This window comes from Narcine bancroftii, chromosome 1 (genome assembly GCF_036971445.1).
Source record: "Narcine bancroftii isolate sNarBan1 chromosome 1, sNarBan1.hap1, whole genome shotgun sequence".
Taxonomy (NCBI): domain Eukaryota; kingdom Metazoa; phylum Chordata; class Chondrichthyes; order Torpediniformes; family Narcinidae; genus Narcine; species Narcine bancroftii.
The window spans coordinates 389,629,552-389,643,858 of record NC_091469.1 but is presented as its reverse complement, the minus strand read 5'-3'; the positions used below and the strand labels follow the sequence as shown (position 1 = coordinate 389,643,858).

Here is a 14,307-nt window from a genome sequence, read left to right as displayed (position 1 = left end):
ATTTGCCATTGTTGACTGAGAAAGTCCTATCACTAAGATAAGATTTAAACCAGTTTAGGGCCGTGCCATCGACACCTACCCTCTGCCGGAGGCGATCTATTAAAATAGCGTGATCCACTGTATGGAAGATATAGGAAAATTAGAATGATAGAGCACCCTGAGTGAGTGAGTGGTGAAGAGCAGGTCATTGTATACTCTTAGTTAGGCCCACTGTGGCCTTATAACCTGACTAGAATCTTTTGAATATGTTCTTTTGGTATAGGTAGGACAACAATTGACTAAGAACAACTTTTTCATGGACCTTTGACAGGAATGGAAGTTTAAAAACAGGTCTGTAATTTTTGAGTGTGCTGGGGTCTAGGTTGTTTTTTTTCAGGAGGGGCTGCACCACAGCACGCTTGAAACAAACTGGAACAGTCCCACTGACCAAGGAACTTAATAATAGAGGATGCTAGGATGGGCTGTATCGAAACATCCCTCAGGAGGGGATAAGGGATAATGTCGAGGGAGCAGGTTGTCAGCTTCATGGCAAACACAATCTTTCTTAGGGTGGGTAGTATGATTGGGCTGAAACAGTCCAGGCTAGATAAACAAAGCTGTGATACAGTTAGATTGCAGGTGGGGGTGGAGGGGGGTGGGGGGGGTGGGGGAGGAAGGAAATGTGGTTTCTGATGTTCTTGACTTTATGAAGAACTTTAGAAATTCTTTGCATTTCATAAGGCATGCATCAGAGTTGGTGCATTTAGGACCAATGATTGAGTTGATGGTATTGAACAAGACCTTAGGATTTTGGGAGTTGTTGGAAATTAGGTTGGCAAAATATTTTGTTCTTTTGGCCTTTACTATTTCTTAGTAGATGTGCAGGTTGTTTTTCAGAATTTTGAGGGAAATTTGTAGTTTGTCTCACTTCCGCTTACATTCGGCTATCCTGCACTCCTCCCTCAGGGCTTCAGTGGTATTATTGAGCCAAGGTGCAGACTTGAGCTTAGTTTTTTTTCTCCTTTAGTGGATGGAAGAACTGGTGGTATTAATTAGGGACAAAAGTTCTTCAGTGTTGAGGTGGGGAGGAGGCACCTCCATGGTGATAGTACTTGGGGCTGCTATAAGGGCCTCTGAGAACCTACTTGTGGTCTGCGACTTAATGTAGGGGGAGTAGCATATAGGAAGAATAGATTTGTTTGGGAAGGGTAGGGCTAGGTTGAAAGTAACATATCTGCCTTTATCTCCTTCAGTAACTTTCCATAATTGGCTTCATACAGTGTTAAGACAGAGGAAGTGATAATAACACCTAGGTATCAAAAGCTCTCCATAGACCAATGAAAGCTGATCTGGTTATCTAATTGTAATGGCCATGTACCCGACAGCATCATTGCTTCAGATTTTGAGTCATTAATTTTATAACCAGATATTTCTTCATATCCTTTTAAAACTTGCATTATGTGAGGCACTAAAGAAATAGGGTCGGTCACCTATAGCATGTCATCACCACCCCTCTTTCGTCTTTCATACCTATTATGAGCCCATAGGACCCCAAAACCCAGCAGGAATAGATATTCACCAAAACAAATGGTTACCTAAACAAAAGTTATTTTTAATTATCTTTAAACATGAAAACAGCATCACACTAACTTATCACTATTAACTTAACTAACCTAACTTAACCCCTTTCTAATTCTAAGCACACGTGTGTCTAAGTTTAGAAAAGTTTTTTGATTCACATTCCAATCTCACTTCTCATTCCTCCAAGTTTACTGGTTGCAGGCAATTCTTATACAGTGCACAGAATTTAACATTTATGAAGTTCATCAGACTTTGGTGCTTGAAAAGTAAATGGTTACTGCTCAAGAAGGTTCTTTCCGGTTTTCAGAGAGAGATTTGTTGTTCCTGGACACAAACTGATCCCTTTTAATCAGTCACGTCAGTGTCTTGCTGAAGAAACTTGGCCCATCAGATGATAACCTCTTTCTTTCAGGTCACCACAGAGTTCCTTTTTGTTTTCTCTTATTCAAGTGAAACATTAGGCAGCCAGTCCTATCCTCTTGTATGAACCACAAGGGCTTTGACCAGGCTGAACTAAGTACTCACATCCTTTCTTCCAAATGGGGTTTTTGCACAAGCTTTCCAGCTTGTCCTGTTCCACTCCCAGCTGCTGCTGCTGACTGTAAAACTGCAGAGCTGAATTCTCTCTCTCTCTCTGAGAAAAAGCCTGTTTTACTCTCTCTGCTTACAAAACCACATGAACCTCTGAGAACGGCAAGTTCCACTCCTGCAGCTCCGACAAGTTCTTTCATCTGTCGCCTTTTTGTAAACAATGATCCATTATTGAAGTCTCCTGGGCACTCTCCAAAGCTTTTGCAAAGGATCTTGGTGGTGGCCTGTCTAGCATGAGCAAAGCTCCAGTATTTTAAATAAGATCTGTTTTAAAGTGTTTGCATATGACCTACTCTAAAAAACCTGCCCCAATTTACCTCCCAAAAACATGTACAATCTGTCATATACCCTTTGCCTAATAATTTCAGCAAGTGGCTCTAAACATGTACCAAAGAGCAAAGGGACTCAAACTGTCTGCCTACCTAACTCTATATTTTAACCTGATAAATCGAGAGCAACATCCATTCACCCTCACTCTTGACCTTTGGTTTAAATATAGTACTTTCACCCAATTTATATATCTTGGGTGAAACACCATTTATCCAATTTTATATTTGAGATAGTCCCATTCTACTCTATCAAAAGCTATTTGCTCATCTAAACTAGATGTCTGATGTTTCTTTTTTGCACATGACAATGTTAAGAACACGCCTACCAGGTATAAATCCTGTTTGTTCAGGGTGTGTCAACTGAGTTTTATCCTTTTGAGTTCTCTTTGTTAGTATAGCATTAAGTATCTTTTGATCAATACTTAAATGACTTATCAGCCTATAATCACACTTTCCCATCCTTAAGAATAACCGAGATTATAGCCTCTGCTCACGATTTAGGAGCATTTCCTTCAGATAGGACATAATTATAGACCTTAGCCAGAATCTCTTAAGATAATACTTTTAAGTAAAATACAGAAATAAAATACAAAACTAGTCTCATTATGTATTGTTATACATGGCATAGCCAACTTTCTTTAAAACAACAAACCAAGATATACATACACACATATTTTCTTGTCTGCTCAAAACTGACAATAGCCTTTTGTTTTCATTTGCTATTTGACCCTCATTTCTGTATTTGTTTCAAACTTGTCTATAGTTCTTCTCCTGTGGTGCCAAGGAAAACACAAAGATCTTCCTCTAATGTAGTTGACGGTCCTCTCTGTCCCCTAGTTCCTCTGCTGACAAAGGACCAGTGATCCTGCAGCAGTTTTCTATTCAGCTTCTCTCTGGGATCCGTTTTGATGATGATCCCTCATCTTTTACAGTATGGGTGCTGCGTTAGTCAGTGTCTTGAAAGTCTTGACTTCAGAGTCTAGAAAAATCCTGATCTACACTGAGAATGGAGATATGGATTGATGTTTTTCTCCCGTAGTTGTTTAATCACCTGTTGTACCTCCTCACACTCTCTTTGGATTTCTGTCGAGTAGTCTTGGCCAGAATGCACTCTGTCCCCCTCAGATGTTATCTTCCACTGTTTCCAAGCCTGCTGCAACATGACATTTTTCATGAAATAGTCTAAAAATCTGACTATATGGTCGTGGTGGGACTTTCTCCACTCTCAGTTTGTCTGCAAGATATGCTCTTTCTATTTAGATCTCTGGCAGTTCTAGTGATTTCTTTAAGAGTTCAGCCACATACCATCTGATATAACTTTTTTCTTTCCCTCTGCAACTCTGTAAATCTACAGGTTCTTACGTCTCACCCTATTTTCCAGGCCTGAATATTTCTCTGCTAGCCTCTCTGTGTAATTCCTCTGTCTTCTGCTGAGGTTACTCTGTTCTCCATTTCCTTCAATTTCCCCTCCAGCTTTTCAATTCGGCAGTTAAATCTTTCATATTATCCTCCACCTTCGATAGCCTTTGTTTAATATTTTCTGAGGCCACTTTGTGTTCTTTTCCATTTGCAGATCTCAGAGAATTAATGATTCTTCTTTATCAGATTCGCCGTCTTGTAGGGGATGGTGGTGGGTGCCTTCTCAACTGCCTTCCCTTCCTTTGCGTTTATTTGCTCATCACATTCAATTAATCATTAATACTTAAATTATAGCATATGCCTTGATATTTATTTTATATATGGCTGGTTTAAAGATGGTTTCTTGACGAGCACGTCGATTACACAGCTGCTCCTTTCATGATATCACCAGAAGTCCCTATCATCTTGTTCAGCAGCCTCATGTGCATCACCTAGTTAAAGGTCTTTTGAAAATCCAAATATACTTACAACATCCACTGCATCTCCTTTGTCTTGCCAGCTTATGGTTTCCTCAAAAAATTGCAGAGAGTTTTTCAGGCAAGATTGTCCCTTAAGGAAACCATGCTGCCTTTGGCCTTTTTTGTCATGCACCTCCAGGTACTCCTCATCCTTGACAATCGACCCCAACTTTCCAACCTGCTACCTTCCTCCCTTTTTTAAATAGTGGAGTGGCCTTTGCAATTTTCCAGTCCTCTGGAACCATGCCAGAATCTATTGATTCTTGGAAGATCATTACCAACGCCTTCACAATCTCTAGAGCTACTACTTTCAGAACCCAAGCATGCATTCCATTTGATCTGGGAGACACATCAACCCCTAGACCATTCAGCTTCCCAAGCATATTTTTTGCTGGTGATTGATACTGCAATTACCTCTCTTCTCTGACACTCATGAAAGTCAGGTATACTGCTAATGTTTCTGGAAGATGATGTCTGCACATTGACATAATTCAACAACATATCAGAACATGATATTTGCCGATTCATTATCATTCTAACTAGAAAGATTTAATTACTTTTCATAAGTATCACTGGATATTTCTTTATAATTTAATCCATATAAATAAATAGCTTCAGTAGTTGACATACAAATGTTTCATTTGAATGTTCTTCAGCATACAAAAATGTGGAATGCAGTTGTAAGGTCAATGAGAACAGCCAAACTGAACAAGATTGTGGACAAAGCAATAGATAGGCAAGATAATTGTACATTCAGTATGTTTAAAGGCTTGGGGCATGAAGTCTGTCATTTTCATTGCCAATGGAACGTAATCAATTAAATTCTAATAAACATTTTAGTACTCACCAACAAGTCTTATTACATTCAAAGTAGTGTTCGTTAAAATAAGTGTATTGCCCTTGTTCAGATAGCAGTCCGATTTCTTTCTACTTTTTAAAGTTTCTTTGGAAACACTAGAAAGAGAAATTGAAATTAGTCGAGGTCAGTGGGAAATGAAAGATAAAATTTGACAATGGCCTTTATGCAGGAAATCTTGAATTTAGAAGCAGGGAGGTCTTATTGCAGTTGTATCAGGCCTTGGTGAGGCCACACCTTAAGTAGTATGCACAGTTTCTGTCTCCTAATCTGAGGATGGGCATTCTTGCCATTGAGGGGATCCAGCGAAGGTTTACCACACTCATTCCTGGGATGGCATCAATGACGTATGAAGGAGGACTAAATAGGCTAAGGTTATACTCAAAATACTTAGAAGCATCTTAAAAACTTGTAGTGCAAGTTTATTTTGTGCTTTATATACAAGAATATCTAAATCATCCTGAATATCAAATTATTTGTCCTTCATTTTACCATTTTTAAAATTCTTTCCACCAAAGTGCATAATTTCAGTTCCACACGCAATGTATTTTTGCTTAAACACTTACTCAGCCATTTCGCATTTTACACAAATTGAAACATGCAAATCAAAAAATGACTCATCAATTCCTGACTTTGTCCTTTTAATATTGAACATATTTGACTACATCACTCCATGGGGCCTAATCTAACAAAATATCGATTGTGCTACACCCTGCCATAGGTCTATGAAAAGTCAAACTATATGACATTCATTGATTCCCCTTATCTACCATATCAGTTACGTCCTCAAAATAATCAAATGTTTATTACATATCAGTTCTCCTTCATACGATATTTCCTCATCCAAATGATTTTCCAAGTCCCCTGTAATCACCATACAGATGTAGGAATGCAGAGGTTATGTTACTGGACTAATAATCAGATGTCTGGACTGTTAATCTGAATTCTTTTTTTTTAAATGTTGTCAGCGACCCACGGTGACTTTCTGCAGGCTGCAGAACCCCAGTTACATAAATCTTTGAAATACTCACCTTCCCAGCTGCTTTACTTACAATTAGCTGCATTAAATGTCCAAACAGCTGCTGAACAATGCTAATGATCTTCAAATCTCCTGGGCAACAGCTGGTTCAAAAACAGAATGGCTGCAAGGCAGAAGCCTTTAAGGACGGGCCACCACCAAGGTTGAGGTTGGAAACGTGGAGTTAGGGCCAAGATTCTAACGAAATTGAAATGCAGGAGTCTGAGACCTGCCCTCCCCTATCATCCATATTACTGGCAAATGTCCAGTCACAGGAGAATAAAATTGATGACCTGAGGGCAAGGCTACCTTATCAGAGACAGGTGAAACAGATCAAAGTTGTTTGCTGCACCACAACCTTGTTAAGAGAGAACACACCTGACACCGATATCCGACCAGACAGTTTCACCATCCATAGACTGGATCGGAACTCGAATTCTGGAAAAGGGAGAGGAGGCGGCGTGTGCTTTTTCGTTAATACTGGCTGGTACACAGACACTAAAGTTCGATCTCCTGCTCTACCACCTTAGAGCAAATCTCAATTAAATCCAGACCCTTCTATCTACCCCGAGAGTTCTCATCAATGATTCTCACCGGAGTTTACATCCTTCCCAATGCTGATTACAAGCAGGCACTTGCAGAGCTGTATGATGTGGTCAGTAAACAAGAGATGGCTCAGCCCGACATACTACAAATCTTGATTGGCGACTTTAATCAGGTCTGTTTTAAGAAAACCCTTCCTAACTACCACCAGAATGTAAACTGCTGTACCAGAGATCCCAACACATTTGATCACTGCTTCACCAAGAAAAGGAAGGCCTACCATTCTTTGCTAAGACCACACTTTGGCAAGTCTGATCACCTAGCTGTGCTCCTTCTGCATTCATACAGACAGAGCCCAAAAAGAGAGGCTTCAGAGATCAGGACAGCTATAAAGTGGTCACAGGAGGCTGAAGAATGGTTACAGGACTTCCTTGAGTCAGTAGATTGGGCGATGTTCAAGGACTCTGCTGAGAATCTCAACGAGTATACTGAGGCTGTCACATACTTTATGAAAACAACTATTGATGAGTGTATCCCCACCAAATCATTCAGGGTTTTGCCCAACCAGAAGCCCTGGATGACCAATGAAATCCACAAATTGCTGAAAACCAGATCACAAGCATTTAAGTCCAGAGATTCAGATCAGTACAGCAGGAGCAAGTATGACCTGCAGAAATCTAACTCCCATGTGAAGTGGAGATTCCAGATGAATTGATGAGGGACATCCAACAGCTATAGCAGGGTTTAAATCCACTTAATTCAGAGAACTAAACAGAAATATTCCGAACTGGGGGAGAGGGCTCATAAGGTATTTGCTTGGCAATTGAAAATGGAACAGGCTTCTAGAATTATTAATGCTATGAAAAGAGATTAAAAAATTACTTATAACCTCAAGATATAAATGATTCTTTGAGATTTTTATGCTTATCTATACACATCTCAATTTAATAATGCTGATTTTTTTTTAATCTCAAATTCACTGTCCTTCTTTAAATTGCCAAGATCATAAAGAATTGGATTCTCCATTTACAGTTAAAGAGGCTATTAATGCACTCAATTCTATGAAGAATGGTGTCTCAAGGTGAAGATGGCTTTCCATCTGAATTTTATAAGAAATTTACATATTTATTAATGCTCCATTATTGGAGGTATTGAAACAAGCAAAGGAAGTCCATTCTTTACCAAAGTCTTTTTCCAATCCAATTATAACAGTAATACTTAAGAAAGATGAAGACCCATTAAAGACGGACTCTTATAGACCAATTTCATTATTAAATGTCGATTATAAGATTGTAGCTAAAATTTCAGCAAAAAGATTGGCTAAATATTTACCAAATTTGATTCATTTAGATCAATCTGGATTTGTTAAAAAAAAACGATATTCTGCAAATAATATTGTAAGTTGATTAGTTTAATTCATGATTCTCGGATGAAATCTGATTTAGCAATGGTTGCTGAAAAGGCATTTGACAGATTAGAGTGGAATTTTTTATTTAAGGTGTTATAACAAGTTGAATTTGGACAGTAATTATTAATTGGATTAAAACTTTGTATAAAAATCCTTATACTAAAATGGTGACAAACAGACAAATATCTTCTGCTATTTCAATAACTAGATCAACTCGACAAGGATGTCCTTTCACTCTGCCCTTGTTTGTTTTGGCTATTGAACCTTTAGCACAATAAGACAAGATATTACTATTAAAGGAATTATGATTAATTCTGATTAATTAGTTTGCTGATGATGTTTTGATTTATTTGATAAATCCTGACAATTTTTTGTGTTTGTTGCATATGAGATAAAAGGAGTATGGTGAAATATCAGATTATAAGATTGGGATAAAAATGAAATAATGCCTTTGGTTGAAGGAGATTATACTCAATGCAAAAAAATTGTTCAGTTTAAATGGTCAGATTATGGAATTTAATACTTGGGTATCAAAATTGATAAAAATTTAAATAATTTATACATGTTGAATTATTTACCATTACTTAATAAAATTTAAGATTTGAATAGATGGAATGATTTACCTACAATTTTAATAGGCTGAGTGAATTGTATTAAGATGAATATTTTCCAAAGGTTTCAATATCTTTTTCAATCCATTCCTTGCAGCATACTTCAATTTTTTTTTAAGCATTTAAATTTAACAATTAGGAAGTTTATATGGAAAGATAAAATGGTAAGAGTATCTTTAGAAAAATTAACTTGGAAATTAGAATTAGGAGGTCTGTTGCTTTCACATTTTCAAAATTATTAAAAAGCTGCTCAATTGAAATTTATTAATGGAATGTTTTACTTAGATAAATCTTTAACATGGGCTAATATAGAATTAACTAAAATAGGTGAAAAATCTTTATTAGTATTTATAAGTGGAACTGTAGCCGTCCAGTCCAGCCCTGTACACAAAGGGACGAAGTGCTACAGCACACAGCATACACACAATAGCACAGAGACTGCCTCCTCACTTAAGAGTGGTACCAGGGTTAAAGAGTGGACTTCGGGGAGCGAGTGTGGCTCCTGAGACTGTGCTCTGATGTCAGTGAGTGAGCATGACAGGTGGGGGGGTTTGCAGTATTGCTTCTGCAATACTGTATAAATGTATAAAATACTTCAAAGGAAAATGCCTAAATTGGATATTCATAAATCAAGATTACACCGAGAAAATTATTTAGCTAGAATAATACATCATGATTGAAGAATGTTATGTAAGGATAATATGACTAAAATTATTAATGTAAGATATAGATTGGTGTAATATAATTTTTTTGCATCAACTTCCATCAACACCTCAAAAATTAAAAAGATTTAATTTAATTTCTTCAGAATTATGTTTTAAATGTCATTAAAAAAATAGGGTTTCCTTTCATTTAACTTGGCAGTGTATTAAGGTTGAATCTTTTTGGTTACAAACTAGATAATTTTTAGAGAAAGTGTTAAAGGTTAAACTTCCATTAGATCCAATGTTATTTTTATTATGAAATATTAAAATGTATAGTTTAAAATTAAGGTTAACTATGCATCAAATTGAGAATTTTTACAATTGGCTTCAGCTGTTTTGAGAAAATGTGTAGCTATTACTTGCAAGTCCGATATAGATTTAGGGATGCAAAGATGGCATATTGAAATGAGATAGTGTATTCCTCTTGAGAAAATAGCTTATAGTTTACGTGATAAATATCATTCTTTTTTAAAATATGAAGCCCATATTTACAAGTAGGTTTAAAAATTTAAACTCTCAATGACTCGTCCTGAGTGGTACTTGGCTCAATGACACCTAATTAGAATTTATATATTCATTGATAATCTTTTCCTTTCTTAGTTTGGGTGTTTTGGGTGGGGGGGGGGGGTAGTGGGTAAGGGAGGGGGTGTTGGAGTGGGAGGGATGGATATACCACATGTATTCTTTATATTAATTCAAAAAAATGCCATAATCTGTTAAATATAACAAAATCCAGTAAAGCAGCAGACGGCAAAGCTTCTCTCCCAGAGGAGCGCAACGCCTTCTATGCCAGAGTTGACAACAGTAACAGCAGAGAACCACAACCTCCACACCCCCTCGTCCCCTGACAATCCCATCCTGTCCGTATGTGAGGATGACATGAGTGCTGCCTTCAGGAGAGTGAATCAGAGGATGTCTGTTTCAAACAGGCATCAATCATACCGGTGCCCAAGAAGAGTGTAGTAACCTTCCTTAATGACTATTGACCAGTAGCACTTACTTCAACAGTGGAGAAGTGTTTTGAAAGGCTGGGTGATGAAGCATATCAGCTCCTATCTGAGTGGTGACATGGATAAGTTCCAGTTCACCTATCATAGTAACAGGTCTATGGTGGATGCCATCTCACTGGCCCAATACAAAGCCCTAGAACATCTGGACAGCAAAGATGCATATATCAGGATGCTCTTTATTGACTATAATTCAGCATTTAACACCATCATCCCCTCAAAACTGATCAGCAAACACCAAGACCTGTGAGTTACTACCCCACTGCATAATTGGATCATGGATTTCCTCAACTCCAGACCACAATCAGTGAAGATTGGCAAGAACTTCTACTCAACAATCTCCATCAGTACTGGAGCACCACAGGGCTGTGTTCAGCCCCCTTCTCTACTCATTTTAAACCTATGACTGTGTGGCTTGGTACGACAACAACACCATCTACAAATTTGCCGACGATTTGTAGTGTGTAGTATAAAGGTAGGAGATTAGTCAGCATACAGGAGGGAGATTGAAAACTTGGCTGAATGGTGCATCAACAACATCCTTGCACTCAATGTCACCAAAGCTAAAGAGCTGATTGTTGACTTCAGGAAGGGAAAGCCAGAGGAATACAATCTAGTGATCATTGGGAGATCAGAGGTGGGGAGGGTGAGCAAAATTTAAGTTCTTGGGAGTCACCATCTCAGAAGATCTTTCCTGGACCAAACACACCAAAGGCATCGTGAAGAAAGCATGTCAGCACCTCTGCTTCCTCAGGAGTTTGCAAAGGTTTGGTATGACATCAGAAATCCTGGCAAATTTCTACAAATATATGGTGGAAAGTGTGCTGACTGCCTGCATCACGGTCGAGTATGGGGACACCAATACCCCTAAGCGTAAAGCCCTCCAAAAGGCAGTGGGCAGGACATTGCAGGCAAAACCATCCTCACTACAGAATACATCTATAGGGAACGCTGCCGTCAGATAGCAGCAGCAATCATCAAAAAACTTCACTTCGCAGCACGCACTCTGTTCTTGCTGCTGCTATCAGGAAAGAGGTCTAGCTGCCACAAGACGTGCACCACCAGGTTCAGGATCAGCTGCTACCCCTCCAACATCACATTCCTCAATGACAAACTGAATCAGAAACTCATTTTAGGACTCTTACTTGTACTCTTTATTGATTTTCTTTTTGTTCTCTCAGTATTGCAGTTTGTTTACATTCATTATCGTTTATAGTTCATTGTTTGTTTACATGTATTATGCTGTACACACTTCGTTTTTTGCACTTCCAATTAATGGTATTCTGCCATGCCCATTGGAAAAAGGAATCTCAGGGGTTGTATGTGATGTCATGTATGTGCTCTTACAATAAATCTGTAATCTGAAGAGTTAAAATGACAGCATAATAACAAGGCAAATTTAAAAATAAAATGTAATTAAGTCTGGAATTTTTAAAAATGGTGTGATTTAAAACTTACTGTTTCACCAATGTCATTCAGGAGAGGAAATCTGACAAACATTTCTCAATCTGTCAAAATTGTGACAAAGTTGTTGAGTCTGAAAGGTTTCATCATTTGATAGACAATTATGGACGGACAAGTTCTTTTGGCATTTCTGCTGAGTTCACTGCAGACTTGCTTCTATGTTGAAGAATAAAAGGCACTGAAGGGGGAGGGAGGATAGCTGGTTTCTCTGCACTTTCGTGGATGAACTGCACAGTTACATTTGTTGCTTTCCACCTGAAGGAACAACTCCAAGTTCTGGAAGGCCCAAATCAATTCTAACATAGTATTCCCAAATCTGAGCAGAACAATTGAGTGCATAGGATTTCCTTGCTGTTAGTCCTGTTGCTACAGTTTTTTTTTTCCCTTTATTACTATTTTTAACAAGAGTTAACTGCCTTTTTCATTTGGCTGTTAGTCCCTATTTTGCACTTTCCACTATAAGGATGGTGAATGAATATGTTTAACATCCCAGTCATTTTCTTGCTCAGCAGCACAAAATCTCCTCACATTTATTTTTGCTGCTTTCTTCTTTGTTATATGCTGATAAACATTCATACAATACTTTTATCATACTACTTGCCAGTTTTACTTATAAATTATATTTCTACCCTACTTATTTATGTGCCAGTTATACAGGTTTCAAAAATGATCTCAATGATCAGCTTCACTGCACGGTTTGGTAGGGTCTATTAATCATGGTTGGATGGGCTTTTCCCCGAAAATTTTATTGAAAAGGATTTCAGTTATTTCATCTTTTGTTTTTTGCTATTACTTTCCCTTAATTATCCATTTCAATTTCTGTATCTATATTAGCCAAGTCGGGCTTCATAATCGACATAGTTTAAAGTGCATCCCAAGTTTCAGATGTCATTCCAACAACTGGATCTTTGACTTTCTCATCAGAAGATTTTGCTGTCAGTGCAGATCAGTAAAAACATCAACTCCTAAATGACAATCAACACAGGTGCACCTCAAGGATGTGTGCTGAACCCACTGATCTAGTTTCTCTACACCAATGACTGTGGCTAGGCACTATTCCAATTTGCCGATGATACCAGAGTTGTTGGCAGAATTACAGACAGCAATGAGAAAGCATACAGGAGTGAGATGGAACACCTAAATGAGTGGTGTGACAACAACAACCTTCCACTCAACACTAGCAAAACTAAGGAAGTGATCGTGGACTTCTGGAAACCAGGAGAACATAAACCAGTGCTCAGCAGTGGAAATGGTAAGAAACATCACATTTCTGGATGTCAACATCTCTGAAGACCTAACCTGGGGCCAAGCTATTGATGCAATCATGAAGAAAGCTCATCGTCAGTTATATTTTGTTCGGAGTTTAAGGAGATTTTGTATGTTGCCAAAGACTCTTGAAAATTTCTAAAGGTACCATGGATAGCATTCTTATTCGTTGCATCACTATCTTGCACGGAGGTGCCAAGGGTCAGGAAAAGGCTACAGAAGGTTGTAAACTCGGCCAGTGCCAATATGGGTATTAGTCCTCACTCTAATAAGTACATCTTTAAGATGTGGTGTTTCATGAAAGCAGTCTCTATCATTAAGGTCCCTCACCACCCAGGATATGGCGTTTATGACTGCTATTATCAGGAAGTACAGTGTAGCGATAGACTACAGTGATCCTCTTGACCACCAGAGAGAGTCAGAGACTAGTTTCTGGCAGCTTTAGTTGGATTCAAGATGAATGCCTTCACACTGTCTTGTGTACTTTAGCTAATATAGTTGTTTTAAAAGGACCCAAGTTTCTTTATTACAATACAAAGAAACATCACATGGTACCTGGAGTGGGGTGTGTGACAGAGTATTTAGAGGTGGTTTGGGAGGTATTGTTAGAGCAGGTTGCACACAAACATTTTAAAACGCAGAATCTTTGCAGGACTTTTGCAGAATGCTTTTTTTCAGAAAGCAACAAAGTTGCAGAGAAAAGCTTGCTTGGGAGAACATGTGATCTTTGCAGGCAGGGGAAAACAGTTTTGCTCTCAGAGAGGGAGGGAGTGAAACAGAGAGGAGAGACAGAAATCAGTTCCAGAAGGACAAGCTGGCAAACTCTGGAAGGCTGCCTGGTCAAAGGAGAAGGCTGGCGGTCTGAAAGGTGACCTTAAAGAAAGAGGATCTTCTGGAGAACCCTGAAGGGGACGTTTCATCAGCAAGACTGATTGAGAAGGAATCTGTTGCGGATGTCCTGGAAAAGGAATCTCTCTCTGATCCAAAGAACTTTTCTAATCTTAAAAACACATTACACACATCTGCTCTTAGTATTAGAGGGGGGATTAAGTAACGTTAAAGTTTAATTCTGT

General features: G+C 38.4%; 1 protein-coding gene across 7 annotated transcripts in view; it reads right to left on the bottom strand.

The window, feature by feature from the left end:
- Positions 1-14,307, bottom strand: part of vps50 (VPS50 EARP/GARPII complex subunit) — a 171,667-nt gene that overhangs the window by 60,882 nt on the left and 96,478 nt on the right. For all 7 annotated transcript variants that reach the window (XR_011349904.1, XR_011349905.1, XM_069913647.1 and 4 more), the window contains exon 20: positions 5,205-5,311. Coding sequence is in view for 5 of the 7 variants with exons in the window: in XM_069913647.1 (XP_069769748.1) it covers positions 5,205-5,311 (107 nt within the window). In the remaining 2 variants the exon portion in view is untranslated. The remainder of the gene's footprint in view (positions 1-5,204; positions 5,312-14,307) is intronic.